Raw genomic sequence first — 26,945 nt, 5'->3', positions numbered from 1 at the left:
TTTCTGGACAACCTATATGGCATCTTCCCACCATTATGGCTCTGAGGACCATGTAGTACTCAGTGGCAAGTTGAATAATTCAGTTAGATAAAGCTCATATAGGACACACAGTAGATGCTCAATAAATATTTCTGAATGAATAAATGAGGCCATACATTCTATGAAGTGCTCAAATAAGCCCAGTGCATATAATTACTTATAGCCTACCAACAGCCAACGAAAATGAAGGTTCATACCATCATCTGTGTAGTCCACAAAATACAGTTCTGGTAGCCCAAGGGGAGATATGAAAACTGGATGGAATTCACCTTTAAATTTAATGCTGGGTCCTTAAGGAGAAAAATATTTAAAGTAATTAGAAAAGGAAGTCAATGGGTGGTAATAGATGTTGCTTACTTATAATCCTGAGTGAAAACTGTGACAAAACCCACATATTTGCAAAAGAAAACAATGATTCTAAAGGACCATCAGTATCCATTAAGTAAAATGAACTGCATTTATGAGGAATTTAAAAAGAGAGACAGATGTCTAGGTTACCCAAGCTAGACTAAGGAACACGGTTAAAAACCACCCACCTACTGCAGTATTCCCCATGATGAGGGGGGCTTCAGGGAAACTGGCTTTCAGCTCCAGAAGGTCATTAAGAGTCACAGGGGCAATCCAGGTAGTCCTCTCCCCTTGGAACGTCAGTCTTCTTTTGTTTGGATCTTCTGCCATTCTCTGCAGAGAAACGAACCCAATAGGCTTTTGAGAAAGGCTGCTGAGCTACATGCCATGAGGACATCCACTGCTCTGGTTGTCCAAATGGCCTGATGGGTCATTTTAGCAGTAAGAATAATGTAATTCCATTATAATAAGTATCCTTTTTCAAACTATCTTTAATATATCTCACAATGTAGCTATGTGATGCTGAGTAAGTTACCTATACTCTGAGCTCAGGGTCTTTGAGTAAACAAAGAATCAAAGCATCTCTGAGGTCCTAGCAGTACTACTCTTCTAAGCTATCTGCTCGACAATTTCATAGTTGAACCGAACAAATTCATACCAATGGGCTATCGCACTGGACACATTTCCAAATTCTAATGTCTAAAACTCAGTAATTCCAGAGCCTACTGAAAAAGGCTTTGTACCACGTCACGTTACAAAACAACAAAAGTAAAGCATCTTACTATTAGTTCAGGGGGGAATATAGGTTCCTGGGATGGATCCAAGGGCTGGAATTCATCTTCATTATACAGTTTGGTACACATCTCAACAAAACAAAACAAAATACAAATAAAACTTCAGAGTTACTGAAAGATGTACAGGAATTTCTAAGCATGAGACTTCAGAGTTAGGGCTATACCTCTGACACCCCAGACACAAAATGGAGGTGCCAGAGCCACAAAGTACCACTGAGTAGAATTCTTCCCACCCTCAGAAGACTGTAATGGTTTCCTGGAAGATGTACTGGACTCTTGGCTTCCTCTTTTAGCATCGGGAATTAGGTTTTAGCTTCTGTGCTGGGTCTCAGGTATTATTCACAGATATTTATTTGCCAAGAGCATGAAGATGCACTGCTTGCATCTCTCATAGTACTTGTTGCAGGGAAGGGTGGTGGTAAACCTGATTAAGGTACAGAAAGTTGTAATGCTCCTGAAGGAAAATGCCTCTGTGGTGCTTGGCCTCATGAAAGTCATGGGCCTGCTAATTTTTGAAGCATTTTAAAGATATTTTACTTCCTGAATTCTCTTCCTTTTAATTTACCCACTGAAAAAAATAGGAAATGAATACATTTGGATTCATGTGTATATTTTTCAGTCAATCCAAACTGAAGTAGAACTCCAGATACTTACTTTTTCTTGTCTGTTTATAAAAGACCCCTCTTCTTGATCCATGCAGCATTTTCCTGATCCCTTCAGTCCACAAACAGTTTTTTCCTTAGGAAGTAATGCAAGAATTTAAAATAAATTCATCGGTTAGTTCTTAAAACATCAACCTGAGTACTTGAAGTCCCCAGGCCACACAGAAGTGATGAAAGAAGTAACAGAGCCTGTCCTTGCCTTCAAGGGCTCCGTAATGGGGTGGAGTGGAGAACAAGCCATTCCATCACTGAACAATTAGGGAAAATTACAGGGAGCATGTAACCATGCTATGATAAGGTCTTGTTAATGTGTTGCTCAAAAGCCAGGGGATCATGAAGGAGGTCAGAGGAGATGGGGTCAGCCAGCTAAGGCTTCCTGTAAAGTGCTGTAAATGGAGTAGTTAACAAGGTAGTAAACAAAAAAACAAAAGAGATGGCTTTTCTTTATCCTAAGAGTGATACAGCATATATCTGTCACAAAGTCCTGGGAAGGCAAACTGCCTTTAAGACTTTCTATACACAAAGAAAAATAAACTGAAAACCCGAGTTTTATTTGGGTGTTATTGGAGCTCTTCTGAATTATTTGGATGATTCAAGTCCCAAACCATTTTACCTTAATTTTTAGGACACTTCCTGCAGACCCCAAGTAGTGGTTTTGGACTGAATGTCCTGGTCAGTTACTGCAACTCTACCTAATTATTTTCATTCCTGTTTGTCCTTTACATGTGTAGACACAACCCAAGGCTTTGGGGTGCTTTGGAGATATATGGTTTGACTTTGTACATGGAGTTAAGGAGACCTGGGTTCTAGTTCCTACTTTAACACATAATAACTGGGTTGAGTTTGTTAAATTAGGGAAATAAAACCCCTCCCAAACCGGTCTGTTTGATTTAAATATGTAAATGGCACCTATAGTATCTGACACAGAGAAAGTGCTGCAGAGGTGGTGGCTGATGTTTTCACCCGTGAGGAAGAAGGGATTTGGATTTTGGGACAATGCTGTGCACAGTAAAGGAACAAATGACAAATGGCTGAATGTGAGGACCCAAGTGAGTGAGATAAAAAAATCTATTTTTGTATAGGTAGATTGGGCCTCCAGGTAAAATCACATATTAGGTTGAATCATGAATCATATGAAGTTGCTGTTTTTGTGAGTCATACTGGTGGAGGACTGACCACTCATATTGTTCGACATGAACGGTATCTTACCCAGGATTTCAAAGTAGCTGTAGTGTGTAAAGCTTTTCAGATTCTTCATCACAGGCCTAAAAGTAGATTTTTTTCCCAAAGACTTTTTGGTATTTGGAATTAACTTGTGTAACTTGAATTGTTTTTGGTCAACAAAAATTATATAAAATTAATTTTCACCATAAAAAAATGGGTGTTAGAATTCCATCCTAACTGAAACCTTGTTGATATTTAACATTCTGAAAACTTAATATATCTCAAAACTACAGCCTCCCACACCCCGTGCCATATGCTAAAGCGTTCTTTTCCGATTTCCTTCATCCTGTCTGGTTCCTTAATCTCTTAACTTTGAGGGTGATTTGGATTTCCTCTTAACTGTATCCTTTATTGTCTGGAGGTTATGATTCTGACAATCCCCTTCCTGAAAGTTATCTTTTTTGGGTCCATATCTACCACATGGGTCGAGGTCCTCACTCCTTCATTCATGGGGGGCTGCACTAGTCCACGCCTTCATCCCTTTCAGTTTTATCTTTCTTACTGGCAGATGCCAAGAATTTTCCCTTTGAAATACTATTCCCATGTTACACCTAGCTTGAGAACAGACAATGACTGTATATTGGTTACCAAATTTAAGTCTAAATTCCTTAGCCCAGAATAATATCTTTTTACTTCCTAATGCTTTAGCTATGTATCAGTTTTCTAGATGAACCTTGCACATCTTTTCTTTTTCCTACTTCAGTGTGTTTTCTTACCTGGAATTTCCTACTGGCCTCTCCTCACTCGTTCATCTCTATCACTTCTTTTAAGGCCAAGCTCAGAGCTCCCTCCTCCAGTGTTTCCTTTGTCTCTTCCCTTCCCACTCATTAATTCTCTCTAATCCATGTTCCTTCAAAACTGATATACATGGTATAGGGGATATATTGAACTTTTAATATCTTGCTTTTCAATTCTTAGTCTATATTTTTTTTTCTTTAAAAAGTCTATAGTCTTAGTCTATTGGTCCAAAATAATATAGACTATTCCTTAGTCTATATTATTTTCTTTAAATGAGTTTGCATTTCTTGAAGTCATGTAACAATACTTTACTTCTCAGGAAAGTACCTATTTTAGGGCTATAAATAAGATACATGCTAAAAGGTTTATTTAAAAAATACCAACAGTGGCATTCAACAACTTTCAATGGTTAGAAAAGTCAACATGAGGATATTTTAGAAATAACTTAATGTAATAGAAGATATTATGCAAATGTCCATTAATGTATTAAATCAACTGAAAAAAGTTTTTTTATTGTAACTTACCTCACAGAAAGTTTTTCCACTTTCTACAATTGGTCGGTATCCAGTACAGCGGCACAAATTACCTGATTAAGAAGAGATGAGTTTTGGAGTGCCTGGATGGCTCGGTTGGTTGAGTGTCTGCCTTTGGCTCAGGTTATGATCCCAGGTCCTGCTTCTCTCTTTCCCTCTGCCCTCCCACCCCCTGGCTTATGCTGTCTCCCGCTCATGTTTTCTCTCTCTCCCAAGTAAACAAAATCTTAAAAAAAAAAAAAAGCGAGAGAGAGATCAATTTTTAAGGAATAGTAATGAAATATATTCTTTATTTGTGCTTCATTTTTTTCAGTGAAATAGCTCTATTACTAATTAGATTTTTTCTTTTGGGAACAGAGATGTTCTTCAAAAAAAACTTGAGATTACCTTTTTTCCCTGAAATATCACAAAGGTCTCCATAATTTTTCCAATCAACTCTTTCCGCCTTATTTCCTACCCCTGTCCTAACTCAAGCAACCCTGCCACTCCCATAACATCTCATTTGTCTCTTTGTTAAGCTTTTCTTACATAGTCTTTTCTCTCTCACATGTTCTCTTAGGGAGAATATGTCCATTTGTCAGGGCCCTTTTCCATGGGGTCTGCTCTAACACCCCAGCCAGAGCTGTATTCACTGTCTGGGTCTTTCTGCAGGCTGTCATCAACTGTGCTAGCATAGGGTCATTTATGTACATGCTTCATCTCCCTCAATGGATCTTAGGTTCCTGGAGAAGGCAAGGAATATCTTAGATTTCATGAACCCTCCCAATACTTTTTTAACAAAGTATACTGAAATTCTGCAGCCATTATAAATATTTATGAAGAGGTTTTTAATAAAATGAAAAAATTCTTATGTTACACTGTTGAAACTGTAAGTACAGTATAAAATCATATATATAGTAGCCGTCAGATTCAAAATAAGAAAACAAAACTTATGCATAGAAAAGACTGACAGCAAACAGAAGTGTGTGATTGTGGTTATTTCCTGAGGGCAGAAATATGAATGAGATTTTTTCTTTTTAATTTTTTTCTGCATTTTTCATAACAGGAATATGTTATTTTTTTAATTTATTTTTTATTTTAAGCATAACAGTATTCATTATTTTTGCACCACACCCAGTGCTCCATGCAATCTGTGCACTCTATAATACCCACCACCTGGTACCCCGACCTCCCACCCTCCGCCCCTTCAAAACCCTCAGATTGTTTTTCAGAGTCCATAGTCTCTCATGGTTCACCTCCCCTTCCAATTTCCCCCAACTGTTATTTTTTAAAAATAAATTCAAAATGATATGTCCAGATGCAGCTTAACAATTTCATAAGCTATATAAATGTGTGAATTGGGTAGGTTTAAACATCCAAAAGTGTAAAAGCTTGATTCCAGTGAGTCATGCGGAAACTTGGTTAACAGATTATCCTCTGTTTTTGTTTTTAGAACAGAACAGTTGAAGAAGAATCTGCATGCTCGAGATGGAATTCAGACCCCATAATCTATCTTTCCTTTTGCTAAGAAGAAAGAATGCAGAAGTGTGTGAGTTAAGAATCTCCTTTTGGAGTCAAGGAAAAGAGCTGAAATGTCTAAAACATAACTAACATGGCACGAGATACCAGTATTTAAGAGGCAATGGACACCTTCTCTCTGATAAACTATAAGTAAACATTAAAGGTTAGAGAGAGCTAATATCAGAGTTTTCTGTCGTGTTTTTGTCCTTGGCCACATAATCAGTGACAAGTCTACAAGCCCACCACAGGAAGGCCCACCACAGGGATGCTAATAGTAGCCACTGCGGAAATTCTTCCGGTTCTGCGGGGAAAAAATATGGAAATTAAAAAAAACAACTTTCCCCTTAGTCTTGAAGAGAAAGACAAGATTACATGAAGTGGTGATTTATACCAGCTGATCATTTTAGAAGATATATGCCACCCCTAACTGTATTACTTTGGACTTTATTATATGTTATTGTTTCCCTTAAAATATTAACATGAAAGCTATCAGTGTGGCTAGGATTTATAATTCTAGAAAGAGCTCAAGCAAATGGATTGTGAACCAAAATATACCTTCCAAATTATTCATACCCTGCATAAGTTTATCTACTTCATCAATTTAGCCAGACTTTATAGCACCACCTCCTGATGGTTGTTATATGAATTACAGGCACAGAATCTAGGAGGAAATAATCCTAAAACTGTACATATGCAAAAAAACAAACAACAAGTAGGGCGAATCTCAAGATCTCTGCTTTTTGAAGCTCTCATTTCCTCATTAGTATGGATTATTTCATTGAATAAAGATTATCTATTCAGGTTGGGTTAAAATTATAATTGAAACCATAGGTCAAAGTTTTAGTAGTACTTTGTAAGAAAGTGAAAAGTTTTGACTGAAGAAGTTGTTGAGAAACAAGGGAAAATACTATTTTTATATACCACTTACATAAAATTTAAATTGCATTTTTATTTTGTTTTAGTCTACGTCTTTTCATCATAATACTGAATTTCTGACTAGGCTTGTTTACTGAAAGGGACAAAGAGCTTTCATATAATATTAAAAGGTTTACTTTCACGGCTTCCTTCCAAGAACTAGGGGCCAGTTACCTTGAAAGTAGGTAGATTTGTAGAGGAAACTACATTTGTTAACATGCTTTTCTTTCATTTTTGTTTTTGTTTTCTTAATAGAAAATTGTGTTTGTTCATTAGATTTGATAGTTATTTCATTTTAGGAGACTGAATTACTAAGTTTATTTGTGATAACTAGTTGCTGCCTGTGACTTCTTAACCCAACCAGAACATAAAAATAAAGTATCAGAAAGTCTATCTTCTTTATAAAAATTTTTAAAAAATTAACTGTAGTAAGCAGAGTTAATGAATGAGTCCAACAGATTAATTTAAAAATAAACAACAAAAATCTCATTCGTCCACACTACCCAAATTTCCACATTTGGAAAAGATTATAATATTATAAATGTTAGAAAGAACCTATTTGAATGCCTTCATAGAGGGACACTGGGATCCGTTAAGGGAGAAAGATTTGTAACGAAACCAATATTGCCCCAGTTCTTGGCATCACTGCTCACAAAAGGAAGGTAGTACTTCCTAGAAAGTATTAAAGGTACTAAAGAGGCCTTCGTGTTAGCCAGGTGCCTGGAATCTCAAAGTTTGCCACAATGTCTCTCCATGGGCTGGGATTTCCTCTTCTAGTTATTAGGGCACTTTCTACCCTAGGCCCTACCTACAGAGGACCAAGAAAGCTCACCTCCAATAGCTTTGGTTATCTGCTCCAGGGTTGGCTCTGGGTGGTTCCTCAGCAGCGTGTAGATGGACATCACCATCCCTGGGCTGCAGAAGCCACACTGTGTGCCATGACACTTGGCAAGTCTTTCCTAGGAGGAAATAGTACATTATTTATGCTTCAAATCTCTTGTTTCCCTACTTTGGATACTAGAAAGGAGTACAACTTATTTATTTAGCTTTCCAGAAATGAGTGCAGCATAAAAGATGTTCACTCTGGAGGAAAATATTTCTATTTCTTGAAAATATTTTTATTTTTGAAAGCTGTTTTTTCTCCCCTCAAGAAAAGCCTAGTGTCTACGGCCATACCACCCTGAACGCGCCCGATCTCGTCTGATCTCGGAAGAAAAGCCTAGTGGCAGGATTAATTGTCTTTAGTCTCCAGCTGATTTCTTTATCTGTGAAATAGAAAGTGTAGCTTAGGGCATAAGTAAAATGCTTTGGAGTCCCCCTCCTGTGAGTTTTGGTCTCTACTAAACCTCATTAACTGTGTGACCTTGGTGATTTACTTTTCTTCATCTTTAAAATTAGAATAATAAAATATAAATAAAATTAGAATAATAATGGTATCTACCATATGGGATCATTGCGAGAATAAATGAATGAGTATATGCAAATCACCTAGCAGTTTCTGGGAAGTCATTTTTATCCCCTTCTCTGTATTATAGAATTTTTGAAGACCTAAATGACAAAATCTATATAAATGCTTCAAAAATTGTTAAGTGTCATTTAGTTAAGTTAGTTAGTTAAGTGTCATTTAGTAGTGTTGTGCCATTCATATATTTAATTTAAGCATATTCAACTTTTATGCATTTAAATACAACAAAGAAGCAACAAAAATAAGTGGGGAACATGACTCTGGGTCCGTCCTGTGTTTCCTTTCCATGTGTCTCTCACAGGGTACGCAACTTAACTGGCTGGCTCGAGTGTGCTTCAAATGTTTTTAAATAGACATTTTTCAAATTGACCCCTAAGATGAAAGCCAAATACTTCAACTGTAACTCAACTAAAAGGAGAGATACTGTTCTAATAGTAGAGGGAATTGTGTTGGATTTATCACTAGATGGCAAATTCCTTGGGATTTGGCATACAAACTGCCCTATAAATGTGGTGGTAAAGGTTTAGCAACAGAACCTCTGGGAAAAAGCCCTCTAATTTGTAGCTTCTATCAATTTTAGTAGTATAAAGTGTCCTTGTTTTAATTTAGGGTAAGGGTGGGGCTGAGAAATAAAGATGCCAAAACCAAAGAAGGAATCTTGCTTTATATACCAGTCTCTAAGAAAACCTTAGTTATGAAGCACTGATTATGGCAAAATGAAAATTTAAAAGCACGGAGGATTTCAAAGTTGGTGAGAGTACAGCAGACTATGTGGGATGTCTATACCAGAATTACACTCTTACCTGCACGGGATGAATCCTGGTGCTGATGCTTCCTACGCCTTCCACCGTTGTGACAGCAGCCCCATGCAGAGAGCAGATGGGCACCAGGCACGCTGTAACTGGAGAGTGGCTGTGATGGGTATTTGTAAAGAGAATACATTGGAATCATAGGGAGTGAATAGTGTCAATCAGGGAGTCCAGGAAAGTCATGGGACAACAGTTCCTGAGAATACAGAGAATACTTGGTAAAAATCTATAGATTTCTAGAAGTTTCTAGAAAAGAGTCTACATATGGCTGGCATCAAGTGGTAGAGAGAAATGGAGAAAAAGAATAATGAACAGTTCTGTGTAAGAACGCCAAGAGACCTTCTTTATTATTTCCCATTCTAGGGAGAGGAAATCTTTTATTCTTCAGATAGCACACTGACTTACATAAACTCCACCATGGGGTAGTTTAGTCCTTTTGATTTTCAACTACGTGATACTTTTAAATATACAGACACTCTGCTTGCATGCTAGTCCAGTTAAATCAGAATCTTTGGGGGTGGACCACTTTACCACATTTTAAAGCTCCTCAGCCAATTCTAATGTACGGCCACAGGTGGAAGCCACCCATTTACGCCCTTATCTTGATCATCTTTCCCACAGTAGAGTCTGTGTTAATGATGAAGTGAATGTGGTTAGCACCAGATTCTCATCTCACAGGGTGGGAATGTGGTCCAGATCTCATTAGCCTAATTTAGTTTCTTTAGTCCCATTCAGACTAAGTCTCATTCTCTTTCAGGCATGGGATATTGTCCCTCTCCTTAGGAACTTTTCCTTTATTCTCTTACCCTGGAAGACAGTAAGCATGCTATTCTGAAGAAAAGACAGGGGTTCCTGGGAAGCTCAGTCAGTTAATGCCCTACTTTTGATTTTGGCTCAGGTCATGATCTCAGGGTCATGAGATCAAGCCCCCCCATCTGGCTCTGTGCCCAGTGTGGAGTCTGCTTGAGATTCGCTCTGCCCCTCCCATACCCTGCAACCTCACTCTCTCTAAATAAATCTTAAAAAGAAAAAAAAAAGTGCTGCTCTTGGCTCCACCAGCTCTTCGGTCAAAGGCATTTGGAAGCCACCCAGCTGACTGCGAGAGTGCTTGGTGTACAGAGAAAGAGTGCAACCGATAAATTTTTGTTTTTTGTGTCCTCTAAGTTCCTCCTCCCCCACATTACATGTAACCTCCCCTTAATCTCAACCTCCCTCTCTCCTTGCTCTCAACAGCTCTTCCAATGTTCATTGCTTTCCTCAGTCTTACCCTCGTACCTCATCTGGAAGTTAGAAGCTCGAGCTCCATCCACTCCCAGCCCACCACTTCTCACCCAGAGTCGCAGTCACCCGCCCTGTGTTCTAGGCCAGGAGGGCAGGAATCCTTCCTCCCTCTCCCTGTGCTCTGCCCCGGGCCTGCTCCGTCACTGAGAGTCCTCTTAACCTCTTCCCTTCTATAGCCTCATTCCCCTCAATTCCCTTGAGTTTAAAAGTAAATTCAAGTGTTTGCTGTCACTACACGAAGCCAAACCAAACCGATGTCTCTCTCCAGATGCTGGTCCATCTTTCTTTCCCTTCTTAGTCAAGTTTCTTCAAAGGCCGTCCACAGCTTCCTGGCCTTTCCGCCATTCCTGTGTCGTCTGTACCTCGTGCGCCGGCCTTGTCGGTCTGCTGAACGTGCTCCAGGAGCAATCTAATGGCCCTAGGTCATTCCCTGGAGTCTCATATATATTCTCATATATTCTCTCATATATTCTCATATATCGACCACTTCTACCTTCTAGGAACTTTCTCCTCTCATTATTCCTCCTTCAACTCCTTCTTCCTCTCCTTTCTGAGATGTCTGTTCTACGGTGTCTTGAGCTGGTAAGTGCAGTGTGCTTCATTCCGGATGGCCCAGGGCTGAATGCCTGCCTTCACCACCAAATGGCCCACATGATCTCGAGCCAGTTATTTAACTTTCTTTGCTTCAGCTTCCCCTTTTTTCAATGTGAGTGATAGTGATGCCTATCTCAAAGCTGCTTTGGAGACTAAATATGACAATATATGTAAGCTACTTTGAACACTGCCTGGTATATGATAAGCATTCAATAAATGTTAGCTATTTTTATTACCATTAATATTTAGATTGATAGCTTCAGGTAAGGTATAGGTCTGGATGAGACCTCTTCTCTGAGTGACAGAACGGTTTATCTAGATGCCTGAGGACAATTCCTCTTAGGTGTCTCGTAATTAATCTAGTGCAATGTGTCTAAAGCTAAATTTATTGCTTTCCCTTTCTCTGCTCCTTTCCCAAGTTCCCTAATTTGTAGAGAGCACCACCCAGTGACTTAAGACAAGAACTTGGAATCTTGCCAGACAACTCCTTCACCACCCATTTCAATCATTCTGAGCAAATCTGCATTTTAGGCCAAGGTAATTTGAGATCCCATTCAGCTCTTCCAGGCAAATAATTCCTCTTAGTGTGTCAAAGACCTAAACCTCCTACCAGGACAATGTATCGCTACTTCATGTTTAAGCATTCTTGTCTGACCCCCAACTCTTGACATCTCTTGCTTGAAAGCAAAGAAGTATTTGTATAGCAAGAGAGAGCATGACCCTGAGAGACTGGCACACAGGACAGTAGATTCTGATGGAAACAAAGTCCATGGGAAAGATCTGGAGCTTACGAAGCTGTAGGCTGAGCAGGCCTAGAGGTCCTGTGAGCGTGATAAACACCTGGAAAGAAGAGAGGGGAGCGCCTGTGGACAGGAAAAGTAAGACACACCTCTGCGTCCTCCCCAGATGTGCCTAGGACAGGGCTGGGCCCAACACAAAGGATACCGGATCTCCTTGGTCTTGGGGTTGTATCTTGACACCATGACGGTGCAGGCGCCGCAGCCTCCACTTCCACAGCTGTACTTGGTGCCTGTGAGGTAGACTGGAAGGAAGGGAGTCAAGGAAAAAGAGGGGGCGCAGGCCACTTTGCTTCTTACGTTGTTCTTCCTCGGATACTGGTAACAAGAAACATGTTTTCTTGTTTCTTGTTTAGAGAGCTATTTCATTTTTTGGCATATAAATGAGCTCAATGGGGAAAGATGAGAAGAAATTACAGACTTACGCTGCCTTATCCGAAACCCTCAAGGCCAGATGCCTTTCTGATGTAAAAGTTTCCATATTTTACAAAGGTAATAAGATAGCATTCCCAAGTGGGGCTAGGGCAGCACCTTGTAATCAAACACGTGAGAATTTCTGCAGTGAACCATAGGGATATTCACACTAAGTGGGAAACAGGAAGACAACCAAGGACCTCATGAGAGATCAGGGTTTACATCCCAAAGAGGTGTAAAAGGCTTTTGAATTCAGAGTTGTGGATAAGGGGTCATCATTTAGGTGGTGGGAAATAGTACATGGGAAAAACTTAGAAAACTGTCTCTGGGAGCTTAACTTGCCCTGTTCAGCAATGTATGCTTCTATCTTCTTACTAGATTAGAGAATATTAATTTAATACCCACAGCTCCTGAACTGGTACTGTCACCAAGCCCTGTGTACCTTTTCCCTGTAAGATGTTTATATGTTTTCATAAAGAAAGAACAAATAATATATGTAAATCCTCTGCTTTAGATTCTTTAAGAATCTACTGGAATTTGCTTGGGGCCTTTTCTGGGCGAGTTTAAAAAGGATCTCGTGGGCAGAGGTCATAATTGGCTTGGGCAGAATAGTGAGCTGATCGGGATATTAGGGGACAGTCCTGGCTAAAGCAGTGGCATGATGGGTTAGGAAACCAGATTGCAAGGGGTTATATGGTGAGAAACAGTCTGGAAAGAAAATGAGGCATCAGGTACATATAATTTTTTAGATAAGTTTGGCAGGAAAATACAGAGAGAAACAAAGGGATGTTTTTAGGTGGGTATGTTGGGAGGCAAAAAGACGGGGAAGATCCTGAAGAGAGGGGATAACATTATCTTGTATATATCTTGTATATGTCTTGTATTGACTCCCCAGAGCCTAACATAGTGCCTGGCTCTTAGTAGGTATTCAGTAAGTATATATATTTCAACTTACTGTTTTGAAATATTTATAGTTTCATAGGAAGTTACAACAATAAAACAGTAACAAAACCTGTCACCTTGCTTGCCCCAAAGATGACATCCCACATAGCTATAATACAACATCAAAAGCAGGAAGCTGACCTGAGGATTACACTGATAACCAGACTAGGGAGCTTATGCAGAGTTTGCCACTTACACCTGCACATGTACCATGTAGGTACTGCTCTACGCAATTTTTTCTCCTAAACAGATCTATGTCACCATGCCCACAATAGCTGTGCTTCCCCAAACCTAAGACATTTTTTTCTGAAAGTTTGTTGCAGGTCTGTTGAAGGTACTGGAGGGGTAGGGAGTAAAAAAGTTCCAGATTAGAGGGGGAGAGCTGAGAGTACATTAGCTCTATGTTGGAATTTTGAAACATGTTTATAGAACCTTGTTTTCTCCAATAAGACTTATGAAATGGTCTAAGTGACAAGTCAGGGAAGTCCTCATGGGAAACTACACATGCCAGCACCATGTACCCCTGAGCAGTTGGCTGGATGTTTTTAACACTCCTGAATATAAAAAGTTATCAGGGTGGGCATGAGACCCAAAAGGTCATAGTTATTTCTAAAGTTACACACTCCTGTTTCACTGGATGATTCTTTTGGTTTTGCTCAGGTGAAATATATGACAAAGCATGAATCTCTCACTTTTGGATGACTTTTGTAAACTCCAACTAGACTCTACAAGTTAAACACAAGGGTATTTACCTTGAGTAAATACAGGGCGACTTTTTTCAGAAGTCTTAGCATGTCCACTTTTTACCATCCAGGCCAGATTCATTACAGTAAAATATAAGGATATGGACTTTCCTCAGGTAGTACAGTAGGTTTACTTCAGGATCAGCATTCTTCTCTACAACCTACATTATGAAACGAGAAAAGGGATTTTAGGAAGATAGTACCAACATGTTAGGGCAACTCTAACCATTGTTTTGGGGAAGTTTTTGACAGATGGTAGTTTCACAGGGGGAAAAAGATAACAAAGGAAAACTTTCTAACACTTGGAACCAATTTTAAAGAAATTATGGCATATTATTTCAACATCTCTGAATTTTCCCATATATATGACAATTATAAATTCTGGATTGCTTTTCCTTATAGTCACCCAGAGAGGGCCCAAATGGGAAAACAGATACATAGATTCCAAAATCGACTCAGATAACTTGTGGCCATAGGAAGTCACAGAAAAGGTTAGCCAGAGATTTCTTAATGGAGTCATGGGGTATATGTTACAAAGGGAGCCCCTCCTGTTCCCATACCCTGCTCCCAGCCCCCTAGTGAAATGGAGGTGCCACTAAGCAAAGGACGAGCAGACGGGAGCATGAATCTGGCTCTGCCTCTCATGTCGCACTCCTGGCTGTTACTGCCAATAGAAAGAAGCTGGCACATGAGATGAAAACCGTCTGCTTTTGCTGGCCCAGACAGCTTTTCTGCTAGGTATAGTCAGGCGAGATTAGAGAGAATGGAAGAGAAACTTACAAGGAAGTGTAGCAATGAACCCGAAACAGAGGACATTGTTCCATTAAAAGTGTTTTTTACTGTTATCACCCTAGAAAAAGGCAACAAACCACATTATTCTTCATATGCTGCCTATTTCCAAAATTTCTAAGTCCTTAGAAGATTTACTCAGCTAGAGATGAGCTCATCAGCCCTCCACTAGGAATCTTAGCATGAGGAGGAGGCTAAGTATAGTGGCATCTCAGAAACCTTGCTGCTCTGAGCTCACTGTTTCTGTAGCTGAGAGTGTCTACAAATGCCCCCCAGGAGAGACTTCACCTAGGCATTTGGTAGGGCAGACTTCAAGGGGCTGGTCCCCTCGACAGTGATGTGATGTGCAGGAAAGGGGAGACTCTAGGCTTCAGGATGAACAGGCTCAGTCCCACCCCTGAGCCCCGTGAGCAGCAGTGGCCCTGATGACACAGGGTGGAAACGGTCACCCTGCCCCTGCCTCCCTCCTCCGCCACACACGAAGACTCATCATGAGACCAACATAGCCAAAATGCACAGTTCATGGAGCTCCCCCTTCCTTTTGGGAATCCTCTCCTTTCTAATACCTGAGCCAAACCTGAAGGTGCTTAAAATAAAAGGGAGTATGCTAAAAAAAAAAAAAAAAGAAAAAAAAAAAAAGAAACAAAGCATTATAGTTAGCTTTGCTTTGACACCCTAATGTGTGGCAATGGAAATTATCTCCAAAGGTGGGAGCAAGATAGGGGATAGGGAGTGATGGTGGGCAAGCCAGGACTAATATAACTTCCTCCTGTTTCCTCTATAACGGGGAAACCCAGACTGACGACACTATTCTGTGGTATAAAGACATTGATATACCTGAGACAACATTCCAGATAAATAGTAAACCCTCCCCAACCTCTTTAGATGCCCAGTGAGTGCAACACTTGATTTAATGCTTTCTCCTTCAATCATGACAAGGTCTGCTCAGGTTCCAAATGAGGGAAAAGGCAAGATTAGACTTTGGGAAATTAATTAAAGACTGCCAAATGCAGTTCTGACATATCAGATATATGGTATCTGAGATTTCAAAATATATTTGGTATGGTATTTCAAAAAATATTTCAGTAATCATATGAGAAATAGTGGTCATACCAATAGCTGTGCTCACAAAATTGTATGGGTACATCATTTCCTCCAGTAATTTATAGACACTTAGGAAAAAAATCCCTTTTTAGTAAGCATATGAAAACAGGGAAAACCTCACCAGTAACTGAGATGCAAGCGAAACCCCCGAGACACCCTGCCCATTAGATTAGCAAACCTTAGGAAGCATGATTATAGCAAGTTTTGGCACACTAAAGATTGGCAAATCATCTACAGGCAAGGAAACAGCACCTGTCATGCAATGAACTGTGGGAAAAGGAACTTGTGCAGGATTCTGGAAAGCCACCTAGAAGGACCTCTGAAAGCAGCGTGGTACAAGCTCACTCAAAGATTCTCTTGCCAGTGTTGGTGAGGAGACACGTCGTAGGATGTTCACTGCAGCATTTCTCGGGGTAGTGGGGAATTGGAAGCATCCTATGTGTCTATCGCTAGGGTCCTGGATAAGCAGAGTGAAGGATGTGCAGTCTGGAAAACTAGCATGCAGAAGTCTCAGGTTTTCAAAGAGCAACATGGATAAATCTCAAAACGGTGGTGTCACAAAAGGGAATTTATAAGTCACAATACCACTTGAGTAAGAACACACACACACACACACACACTCCTGCACAATACCACACAGGCCAAGCACTGTATATTTCTAAGATACATCTATATTTCTAAATAACTATATAGAAAGTAGATGGGAAGGACATATATATAAAATGCACAGAGTAGATGCTTATGGGGGAAAGAAATAAAGAGACAATAGGACATAAAAAGAAAGAAAGAAAAAAGAAAACAAAAGAGGAGTCTTGTCCAGACTGTGGGGATGGAATGCCATGGCCAGAGGTGAGTGTGCTTTGCTCAGCTCTGTGCCGGTGGGTCTAAAGGAAGGAAAAACAACCGCAAAAATAACAAAACCAATTTCTACAAAGAGGTGTATAATTTCCCCCCTTTGGCCATCAGTAACTTGTCTTAGAAATCTTTAAGATAGAGAAGGGTAAAAAGAGCAAAATATCATCTGTGTTTGCAAAAGACTGAAGACCTGGAGAAGGAATAATCATGCTAATGTAATATTAAGGGAGAAATGGTTTTATTCCAACAAAGGAAAAGCAGCAAAGTCTATTTACCTCACACTCAGAGTAAGTTCTTAGCTTCTGAATTACTACTAATTGTTACTCACCAATCATCTTTCTGACGTTCAGTCATTCAAGGTCCTGACCTATTGCTAAACCCAGACTTTTTTCGTTCTTTTCTTTCTCTGTTGTTTAGTTCAAAGGCTTCCTAAAAATGATGTTTCCCTGCTATTTGACAAGCCAAAATCCCAAGAATTCTTGCCTTCATTGAAGTTGTGTTTCTTTCTTTAGGGAAGAACATCAGTAATCTAAAATAACTGAAACTTGAGAAGCATTAGCAACAAATGACTGTCCAAACTAATTTTTCATTTTAATACTTAACTAGTTTTTTTCTCTAATTGTCCCAAGGCACCTCAAACTTCCCATGTATTCATTTTGCTCATTAAAGTACAGGGTTGAGAACAACTGGCCCAGGCTAAGCATTAGAGCCGCCACATCTCTTCTGAAGAGAAGGCAGCTTACTGAGTAGTCCGTGTTTCAGACAGAGTGGCCTCTGCCTCTAGGTTGATTCATCAGCCTGAGGTGATTAAAGCAAAACAAAATCATTCTTTGCTACTGTTATCCTCAATGTCATATAGGCCTTCTATTAAAATAGAATTGGTGAACTCAAATAGAGCTAATATCCAAAAAAAAGGGGGAGAATGACAGTTTTTCGTGCCTGTGGCAGAACTGATTTTGTAACATAACAAAGAGAGTCCCTTACTGATTCCAAAAGAAACTATTCCTTAATATTGTGCACCAAATCCTGAACTAATGATCAATGTTCAAGTTCATATTATGATAGCTGACTTGAAAAAGGAGAGAGAATAAAGATACAACAAGTAGCACTGCAGTAAAAGAAAAAAAGCTTGGCTTTTGTCCCTGGTATACAAAAATTCACATTAATCCTCTCATAAACTTACCTTTCTTCCATTCACAAAAAAAATCAGTTCATCAGAATTGGGAACAGAAGCCATCATACCAGGAAAAGAATGCCTCCACCAGAATAGAGGTTTGTCTGTCTGTTCTCAAGAGCAGATATATTAGAGCAAAAACCTGGGTAACCATTAGTCTTGCCCGCTGCGTGGGGTGATTTATAGCCACGCTGCCACGTGAGAAGCACCAACCAGGGCTCTCTGCCCACTCTGCCCGCAGGGACTTGGAGTGGTTCCTGGCAGCGCCCTGTGTTCTCCTTTCCTACAAATTAAGTCAGTGTCTTTGCCCATCCCTTTTGGAGTCTGACTGGTTTCCCCAGGGTAATGTGTTTAAAGCCAGATAAAAATTGAGTTTTAAACAGGCTGTTATCTGGCCAAGTCATCAATCAACAGTGCTATTAAACCTCATAAAACTTTCTTTCTTTGATTTTTCAAAATCAAAAGATCTTTGATTTTTCCTATGCAGAGGGAAGATTCTACCACACATAGAACTAAAGACTTCATAAAATGTATTGTTCAAACTCAACTATAACAACATGCGAGTTTATTCTCCTTCCTTAATCTTTTTTTGTACTCACCTTTCTTCAAATTTAAGGGTTCACGACATCAAACTACCTAAACCCATAAACATGTACAGAGGTTTGCCATGCTCCCATCTGTTCTCAGGGCTTCATCCTTCAACAGCTTGGTGAACTACTGTCATCTTTGATTTAGAGACAAATGAATGGAAGCACAGAGATATTGGACAACTTGCCCAGTGTCACACAGGCAATGGGTGGCAGAGTTGCTCCAGAGTCTGTGCCTTTCATCTCCTTCCTGTGCTCCACATGGAAACCTGGCAGGAAATGAGGCTGGAGAACAGGCACTCCTGAGTACGTAGGGAGGTCTTGTAGGCCTATTAAGGCTTATGCGGAGTCTTCTAAATATAATGGGAAGCCACTGGAGGGTTTTGAGGAGGGGATGACAGGATCAGATTCAAGTTTTAAAAAGACTGCTTTGGCTGCTTTGCAGAGAATGAAAGGTAGGAGCCAGATTGGAAGAAGAGAGAGGATTAGAAGTTATACAGTGGTGCAGTCAAGAGATGGTGAGGCTAGGACAAGGATGACAGTGGGGAGATGGGTAAGAAGGGGTCAGATTTGCTGACAGACTGGATGTAAGGTATTGGGGGGGCTGAGTCAAGGATGTCTCCACAGCTTTTGGGTTGGGCAGGTGGATGAGGCTATCGTAAGTTCTGTTTGGACATGTTAAGTTTGGAAAACCTAAAAAACATGCAAATGGAGATGGTGAGTGGGTTGTTGGATACTCAAAACTGGTTTTGGGGTTTTTTTTTGTCTTGAAGAGAGGGAGGACTTCAGATTTGGGGCAGAATTTCACCTCTAAGACTCCAATCCAGTCTTCCTTTAAATACTAAGTTCTGACCTCACCAACTGAGCAGTATGCCTACACACTCCCCTGCCTCACTGCCTTCACAGTTCCCATTCTCATCCTGATTGCTCCTTACCCAAGTAAGGGTCTGAAGGACCAACAGGAGTTTACCAGAACAAAGAAAGGACATGTTTAGCAGACAAAACCACTTGTGTAAAGTCAAGGAAGTCTGAAATTGCATATTATGTTTCAGAGATTTAAAAGTAGTTTTGTTCTTATATATGAATTGCTTGGGAATGAATGACAGAAATAGGAGTATCAAATAGCATCATTCATTCAAAAATATTTGAAAAGATTACTTTCCTCATGGAGCTTAGGGGTGTGTGTGTGTGCACGCGCATATGTGAGTTCTGTGGGAACCTTAAGGCATTAGATAAAATGACATTTATTTCTAACGTGGTGGAAAATAAACTAGAGAGACAAGGTAACTTCAGATGGCAAGCAATGTGATCATTAGGTTAAGTTAATACCAAGTGACTTAGGACACTAGTTTAGTCTTGGGTAGTCAGGGCTAGTGTGTGTTTGACGTGAGTGCTAAAGGTGAGCCCACGCAGAGGCAGCATGGCAGAAGAGCCTCCAGTGGCCCTGAGAAGGAACTGAGGCTAGCATGTTAAAAGGCCCCTGTGGCAGACCGTGAATGGCAGGATGAAGGGAGAGTGAGGGGAGGTCAGAGAGATGGTAGGGGCCAGGACCAGGGGTTTGCAGATTTCTAAGGTGGGAAGGGACGCCACTGGAGACTTCTGAGCGAAGATATAGCATCATGTGATTTGTACTGTATCATCCCACCGTTATTACTGGGAAGAGGATAGCTAGGAGACCAGTTCCGAAATCTTTTCTCTGTTGTCCGTTAGAGGCTGATAAAAAAGCATCAGCCAGGGTGCAGGGTGATGGCAGCAGAGGTGGAGAGAAAGAGGCAGGCTGATACGAATTTTGGATGTAGAACCACGGGGGTGTCTTTAGTTTGAGTTAATTGGACTTCCAAGTGCACATGTCTGCTGGATGTAGGGATCCAAAGGTCAGAGAAGTCCAGACTGAAGCAGCCAATTTATGAATGATCAGCTCATAGATGGTGTAAGCACACTGTGGGGACTATAAAGTACCATAAAAAAAAGTCACATTTCTTGTGGCAAGATATTTGAATGTTAGCTGATGTGCTTCCTCCTGGCCATTGCTTTCCCCATTCTTTAGCTGTAAGTGAGGGCATTCCACATTCCTGGCCTTTGGAGTGGATCCTTATGGCAGGAATAAAAAAATTTTTTTTTTTTTTAAATATAGTCTCAAAAAAGCCATTGAGACTCTTGGCAGAGACACCAGGAACAAAGGCAGGTGAGGCTGTGGACAGGGATGCCAAAGGCAAGTGTCCTTACCCCATGCCTCTGTCCTGAATCTACCACAGAAACTTTGAACTATGGGGTTTCCTCTAATTGAGTGGGACTGAGTTTCTGCTGCCTGGTGGAATGGAGCTTGAGATAGAATTTAAGTCTGTGTCTATATATCTAACTCTGAATTATTCTACATTTGTGTCATAGTCAACCTCATTTAGTACTCACATATATGCCAAGTGAAATGCTACCCTGTATTAGCTCATCTAATCTTCATGCCGATCTTTGAGGTAGGAATAAAATCTCCACTTTACAAATGAGAGATCTGAAGCAGCCAGAGAAGGATACAGTCATGTTTTGTACTCGGAGTCTGTGCTCAATCAAATAATTCTAAAATTTCACACACTTGTTTCCTTTTGTTCCCTCAACACCCTGGTGAGACAGAGAATAATTCAGTTTCCCTGGAATGCTGCATATTTTACTCTAATAGGGCAATAAAGTTTCCACTGCAGATGACTGCAGCTTTTAGTCAGCTGCTTTTATCCATCAAATTTTCAAAAACTCTAAGGTCGGACTCTGGGTGCCTTAGTTTTATCACCGATGGGACATACTTGGTAGAAAGACCCAGTATGACCCTCCTGAGGTGTACTGGCAATTCCAGGTCCAGGCTTTTTTTTTTTTTTTTTTTTTTTTTAATCCAAGCAGATGGATCTGCAGTGTCTCCCTGGTGTGTAGAAATGTGTATATATAGAACACCAGCTGTTCAAGATTTAATAGCACAGAGATCCTTCCAGAGCCCTAGGGTTCTTTAAACATAATATAGTGATGTAGTCACTCCTACTATGTGAGAATGGACAATTATACCTGGGAGTGATAGTTCTTGAGTTCCTTGCTCAAAGACATAAAACTGGACATCTCATTGTCTGGGCGGGAAGTCTCATTCTCCACAGAAACACAGGCTGTGCTCAGAGCTCAGCTGCCTTGCTTCCCAGAGACCTCATCCAGGAATCATACTCTCCAGTCAGAAAGTACCAGTAACAGATCAAACACCCAGGCAGAAATAAAGCTCCTTGGGACAGAACTGTCTAAAAGGTACTGCTTCCCTCCAACATTTCTGTAGCTTTGGTCTATCATTTAGAACCTGTACTTGATTTTGTTTTTGAATTCTGGTTCATCTACAAAATGGAGCCCTCAGTTCTGCCATCAAGTGGCTAGCCCAGAGTTCCACAGCATTCTTCTGCCATGCAGTTATCTACTCCAGGAACTAAAACTTTCCCGTGGAGGGCTGGACAACATTGTCATTTTCTTCTGGTAAAAAGCAGACTCCTGCAACAATTCTCTGTGGATGTGTCAGAGCCAAGAGAGCAGGCACTTCACCTACCCCTGCTCCTGCCTCTCCTGCCTCTCTGCCGCTGGTCTCCGCAAAGGGCATTTCTGCTGGTACTTTCCATATTGACGTTGTAACAAAATAGGTCATTTTTAAGGCTTTTAGCTTTTGCAGTTGTGGCAGGCAGGGCAAAGCTTTTCAGAAGTGCTGTGATGAGTTAAAGATTTCAACGAACAGTTTTTAAGAGATACAGATATTTTTGGTTACCAGACAATATTCCTTAGTGCTGCTTGGTACACAGATCCATGGGAACAGGAAATCTATCAGTATGCAAATCCGGTCATCTAGAAGCAGAACACTTATTTGTATCCTAGTGTACTTTGTTGAAGAGACAAGCAGCAGGTTCCATTGGGTGGACCCTATGAGAGTAACACTGTTATTGGCACTTTTCAGCTCAAGTCCCCCTCCACTTCCTCCTTTATCTCAGGACCCCCCCACCTGCAATTCCTGGATTCTGCCCTCTGCTGGGCTGATGTATCCCAGTTTAGGGGTCCACGAAAATGTTTGCCTTTTAAAATCAGAAGAAAAAAATGAATATAAATGAGGCTGGATTGTACTTACGTACTGATATAGTTGTAAAATACAATTTCAATATTTATGGAGGAAAGAGTTTACAAAGGTAAAAGCCCCCCAAACAGGTTGCACCCTGCATGGCCTCCCCCGATCGCAGGCCTACTGTGATCTGTTGGAGCATGTTGAATTCAGGGTTGAAATATTTGCAACACTTGTCCTCAGATCTAAGCCAAATTCCCCAACTTTGCTTTTAATAAAATCTGCACAATAATTTGATCTTCCTCTAACTTCTCTATCTACTGCCCGATTGTCCTGCATCCAGGTGACCTCTTTAAACTCTGGCACACCAGCACAATCACTTCTCTGCCCACATTCCCAGCTGCTTATTTCATTGGGTCAAACCCACTGTTTTTCACAAACTTCTGAGGTTATTCCTGACCTTTTCAATCAACAGAATTTAATCCACATAAAAGTTTTACTACTTGGGGAGCTCTACTTCTTATGGACTCCTGTGATCTGCGTGTCATTCTGTAGCATATAGAGCCAGACAGATGTATTTTCGGACTCCATCCACCAAAGGGCTCATTGTATATGGTTGTGCTCACCATAGCCTTGACTCTAATGGCCAGGCCATAAGTCTCTCAAATGCACTTCCCTTTTCCATTTTAGTCCCCCAAACCTGTTTTCCACAGTGCAGCTGGAATGCTCCATTCAAAACACAAATCTGAATATGTCAATGTCAGTTGTGTGTGCCTAAAGTCTTTCCGTGACTTGCCCTGTGTTCAAGAAAAAACAAAGATGCGAACATGGCCCAGGTGGTCTGAGGGTCTGGCCCTGCTCCACGCAGATTCTCCATCCCACAGACATGCTCCTAGCACAGGTGTCCCCATTCTTGGGCCACAGTCCTCATCCTCCATCCCAGGGCCTTCAAGCCTGCTATCCCTCCAGCAGCACATCTGCTGCAATTCTTTCCCCAGGAACATATCTTATCATTCAAGGCATGGCCCTACCACTGTTCTCTCGGGAAGCTGTCTGACCCCCAAATCTAAAAGCCCCTAAAATTATTTTCACTGACCACTTTGTATTTCTCTGGGGCACTTATCAAAGCTTGCAATGATATTTGAATGATTCCTTGTTTAATGCCAGCCTCTCCTATTGCATCATAGAGCCCACATTTGTCTTGTTAACCAGGTGTTTCCAATGTCTGGCACTTAAATATTTTTTAAAAGAATGACTGAGTCCATACTATAATGAGATCTTTATAGTAAACATTTTAGAGTGGGTCTGCTATTGCGGTCTTGTTCTTCCTCACTGAAGAACTGATGATAAGCCTATGCAGTGTGGCTGAGAATAATCTGCATTCTTTCTGGACCCTCTTCTGGGTGATCTATGCTGTTCCTGTCCTTCTCGGAGTCCCATTCTATTTCAGGACTCACAGTGCTCGCCAGACAGTTCTTCCCCTTTTTGCTTTTGCATTTGTTTAAAAAAAAAAAGTCATGAAGTATGAAATCCCCATCAGTGATTTCTAGTGCAGTCTTGGCATCTCTCTGATTAGCTTTGCATCTTTCCGGATGTCTGTTTAACTTTCTAATGAAAGGACTTCCTGTGGCTGTGGTTTTGTTTAACTTGAGCATCCCGTATCTGTGTTCTCTTTGGTAGCTTCATTCTCTCTGCAGGACCGGCACCGTCTGTATGACTGCACAGTGGTGAAGGCATCTGGATTCTGGAATAACAATAAGAGTTCATTTGTATTGAGTGCTTAGTGCCCTGGTCTAAGTATTAACCCATTTAATCTTCAAATCAAATTAATGAGGCAAAGACTATTATAATTGCCCATTTATAGATCAGAAAAACCAAGACATGAGACTTTAACGAACTTGCCCAAGGTCACACTCTAATAAATAGTCTGGCCAGGATTCAACCCTAGGCCACCTGGCTCCAGACTCCTGGCTGGTCACTACTAAGTACCAGGGCCTCCCTAGCGACTTGTGAATGTTATATTTCTGGGTCGCTTCATTAATCAAACCTGTCAATCAAAGAAATCATTAGGGAGTGGCTCAGGGAACCCATCTTCTCTTCCGCTCCTTTGGTGACTTCGGAACTGCAGATATATGGTGGGTATATGGAATTTTCTTCTGGCAGGGAAGGAACTGCTGCCTTGGCCAGTCACTCTCACATGGAAGAAGTTGCTTTCTGCTCAGCAAAAAGAATTGGCATACTGATATGGGATGAAAATAAGTCAGTTGTTTAGAAGCTGATGATGACCTTTTGTGTTTATCATATGGCACAGTATTGGCCTAACAGGAACTCAAAAAGACTGCTGAGTGAAGAAAATAACACAAGTGGGATGGGTTCCTCAGTTTGGGTTCCTGGCTCATTTTCTGTGTTTAAGTCCATTCTGAGAATTTAATGGCAGATACAGAAATAATTAAATTCACCCAAGAACCTAAAAGATCAAGGGGTAATGCCAGAAAAGGGTTAATATCTTAAGTCTTAAACCATGATTTAATGCTTAAACCATCAGACCATATCAGGTGGTGTCCAGACATTCCTTGCTGGATTTCATGTGCCATCACAACCAAGTAGCAGCTGAATTTTCTCAGAGGACTGTCTTTCCTGTCCATTTCTTCTCATATACTTCCTCCCCTGTATCTGTCTGGTCTCCTGATACTATGGTGCATCATGTACCCTATACAATAATCCAAACCTACTGCCATGCCAGTAACTCTTAAAACGTAGTCCTCTGCTCTGCCTTGGGCACTTTTACTTCCTTTTCTTACCCATGCTTGTTTTATTTTCTCTGCTCATTAGCACGATGCCTCGTGCTTTTGTCCTCCCCGCCCCCCGTCCCAGTTTGTTCCTTATTTCATTTTCTACTCATTTTCCCTTTAAATATTTGTGTTCACAATGCTATCAAATTTGAAATTAAAGATAAAAAAGACACTTAGCCACAGATAATATTTTAATTTTAAATATTTAGGTTCAAAGAAGGAATAAAAACCAAAAATATAGACTTATAACAATAAATGGCAATGAAAAAGTTATATATCAATATCTATGAGATGCAACTAAGATTATATTCAGGGAGAAATTTCTTAACTTCAAATGTTTTTATTTTTAACATAGAATGGTTAAAAATTAAAGAACTAAATTTTCAACTCTAGAAAGTAGAAAAGAAAAATAAATCAAGACAAAGTAGATATATACAAAAGTAGATGTAACAATGACAAAAGCAGAAAAAATATTTAGAAAATGAGAAAAGAGAATGGATAAATAAAACCAAATCTTTTTTTTTTGGAAATCTAATAATCTAAATATCTAATAAGTATTTTAAAATGAGAAAATTCAAATAAACACAATTAGGAGGAAGAACTACGATATAACCATTATGTTCAACTTCATGCTAGAAGTATGCATTGCTCATACTACTAAAAATTTAGAACAAATGCACTTCAATGGAAAAAACAGCTGACTATGATATGTAGTTACTATGAAAAACAATTTAGCCATTAATAATAATCAACATTTTTATAAACAAGATGTGAAGGGCTCTGGTCCAGGATTAAGCCTGGCAAGGGGGGTTCCTAGAGTCTTCTCTTCCTGTGTTCAACCTGCTGACTTTAGCCGCTTCACCACAGATTTTCCTATGTTCTTCTCTGATGGTGTCCTTAGTCTCCCTACAGTATTAAAAGTTCCTTCATCATCAAATCCAGCAAATCTTCTACTTTTTAAACAACTTGGCAGTCAGTTAATGTTTACTTCTGAGGGGTTTATATGTATGTGTATGTTTATAACATACAAGGCATAGTCCATGCCCTTAAGAATCTGACAGCTGTATATAATGGTTCAGAAAAATGACAAAGCAAGAATTTATTAAGTACTCCAAAGCAAACTAGCTCTGAGGCTTCAGGTAGGTGGAGCATATGAAAATGCTTTGTAAACTGGAAAGTGGCATGCAAATACAAGTACTTATTATATTTGTTATGGTTTTCCTTGTTATAATTCCAAGAAAAACTCCTGACAACCTGCACAGTATGTAAACTGCTTCCCTAATTTCAAACTCCCACTTAGCCTGCCATCCTCTTCACCCTTCATAGAACCCACATATGAGCTGCCCCAGTGTTGAAAACGATGGATGCGGAAGAAGTACCCCTGAAAGAAAAAGGTGAAAAGGAATGAGTGGGAATTCAAAAAGGACTTAATGAGTTGAGTGGGTGTACGGCAATGCCATTTGCAAAACCAGTTTGTTTGTACATATAAAAATTGGACAAAAAGAAGTTTGATGTTTTGTACTATTTAGTATCTGAAAGTTTATGTTAGAATATTCCAGATTGGACTTTTTTTTAAACGTGCTTTCGATGAATTAAAAATATTATGTGTTCATGCCTTTTGAACTTAACCCGTAAGTATATTGGCTACAATTATTTGGCCATTCTCACCTTAACATAGTACATTTATTTTAGTAGTTAATGCAAAAAATCTTCATTTTAAGCACACATGTAGGGAAAAAAATTCAGTGAACAGAATTAGGCTAAACATTACGGTGTTGAAGTTAAT

General features: G+C 40.1%; 1 protein-coding gene across 1 annotated transcript in view; it reads right to left on the bottom strand.

Annotated features, from left to right (window-relative positions):
* Positions 1-17,783, bottom strand: part of LOC132012828 (aldehyde oxidase 4-like) — a 57,172-nt gene extending 39,389 nt beyond the window's left edge. Inside the window, exons 1-10 of the mRNA XM_059392634.1 lie at positions 17,730-17,783; positions 13,902-13,959; positions 11,848-11,944; positions 9,022-9,130; positions 7,586-7,712; positions 4,330-4,391; positions 1,836-1,919; positions 1,170-1,250; positions 576-720; positions 237-329 (exon numbers count right to left, since the gene is read on the bottom strand). Coding sequence (XP_059248617.1) covers positions 237-329; positions 576-720; positions 1,170-1,250; positions 1,836-1,919; positions 4,330-4,391; positions 7,586-7,712; positions 9,022-9,130; positions 11,848-11,944; positions 13,902-13,959; positions 17,730-17,783 — 910 coding nt within the window. The remainder of the gene's footprint in view (positions 1-236; positions 330-575; positions 721-1,169; positions 1,251-1,835; positions 1,920-4,329; positions 4,392-7,585; positions 7,713-9,021; positions 9,131-11,847; positions 11,945-13,901; positions 13,960-17,729) is intronic.
* Positions 17,784-26,945: the final 9,162 nt, after the last annotated feature.

This window comes from Mustela nigripes, chromosome 3, assembly GCF_022355385.1.
Source record: "Mustela nigripes isolate SB6536 chromosome 3, MUSNIG.SB6536, whole genome shotgun sequence".
In the NCBI taxonomy this organism is placed as follows: domain Eukaryota; kingdom Metazoa; phylum Chordata; class Mammalia; order Carnivora; family Mustelidae; genus Mustela; species Mustela nigripes.
Note: the sequence above shows the minus strand (reverse complement) of the source record. Positions and strands in the feature narration are given on the sequence as shown.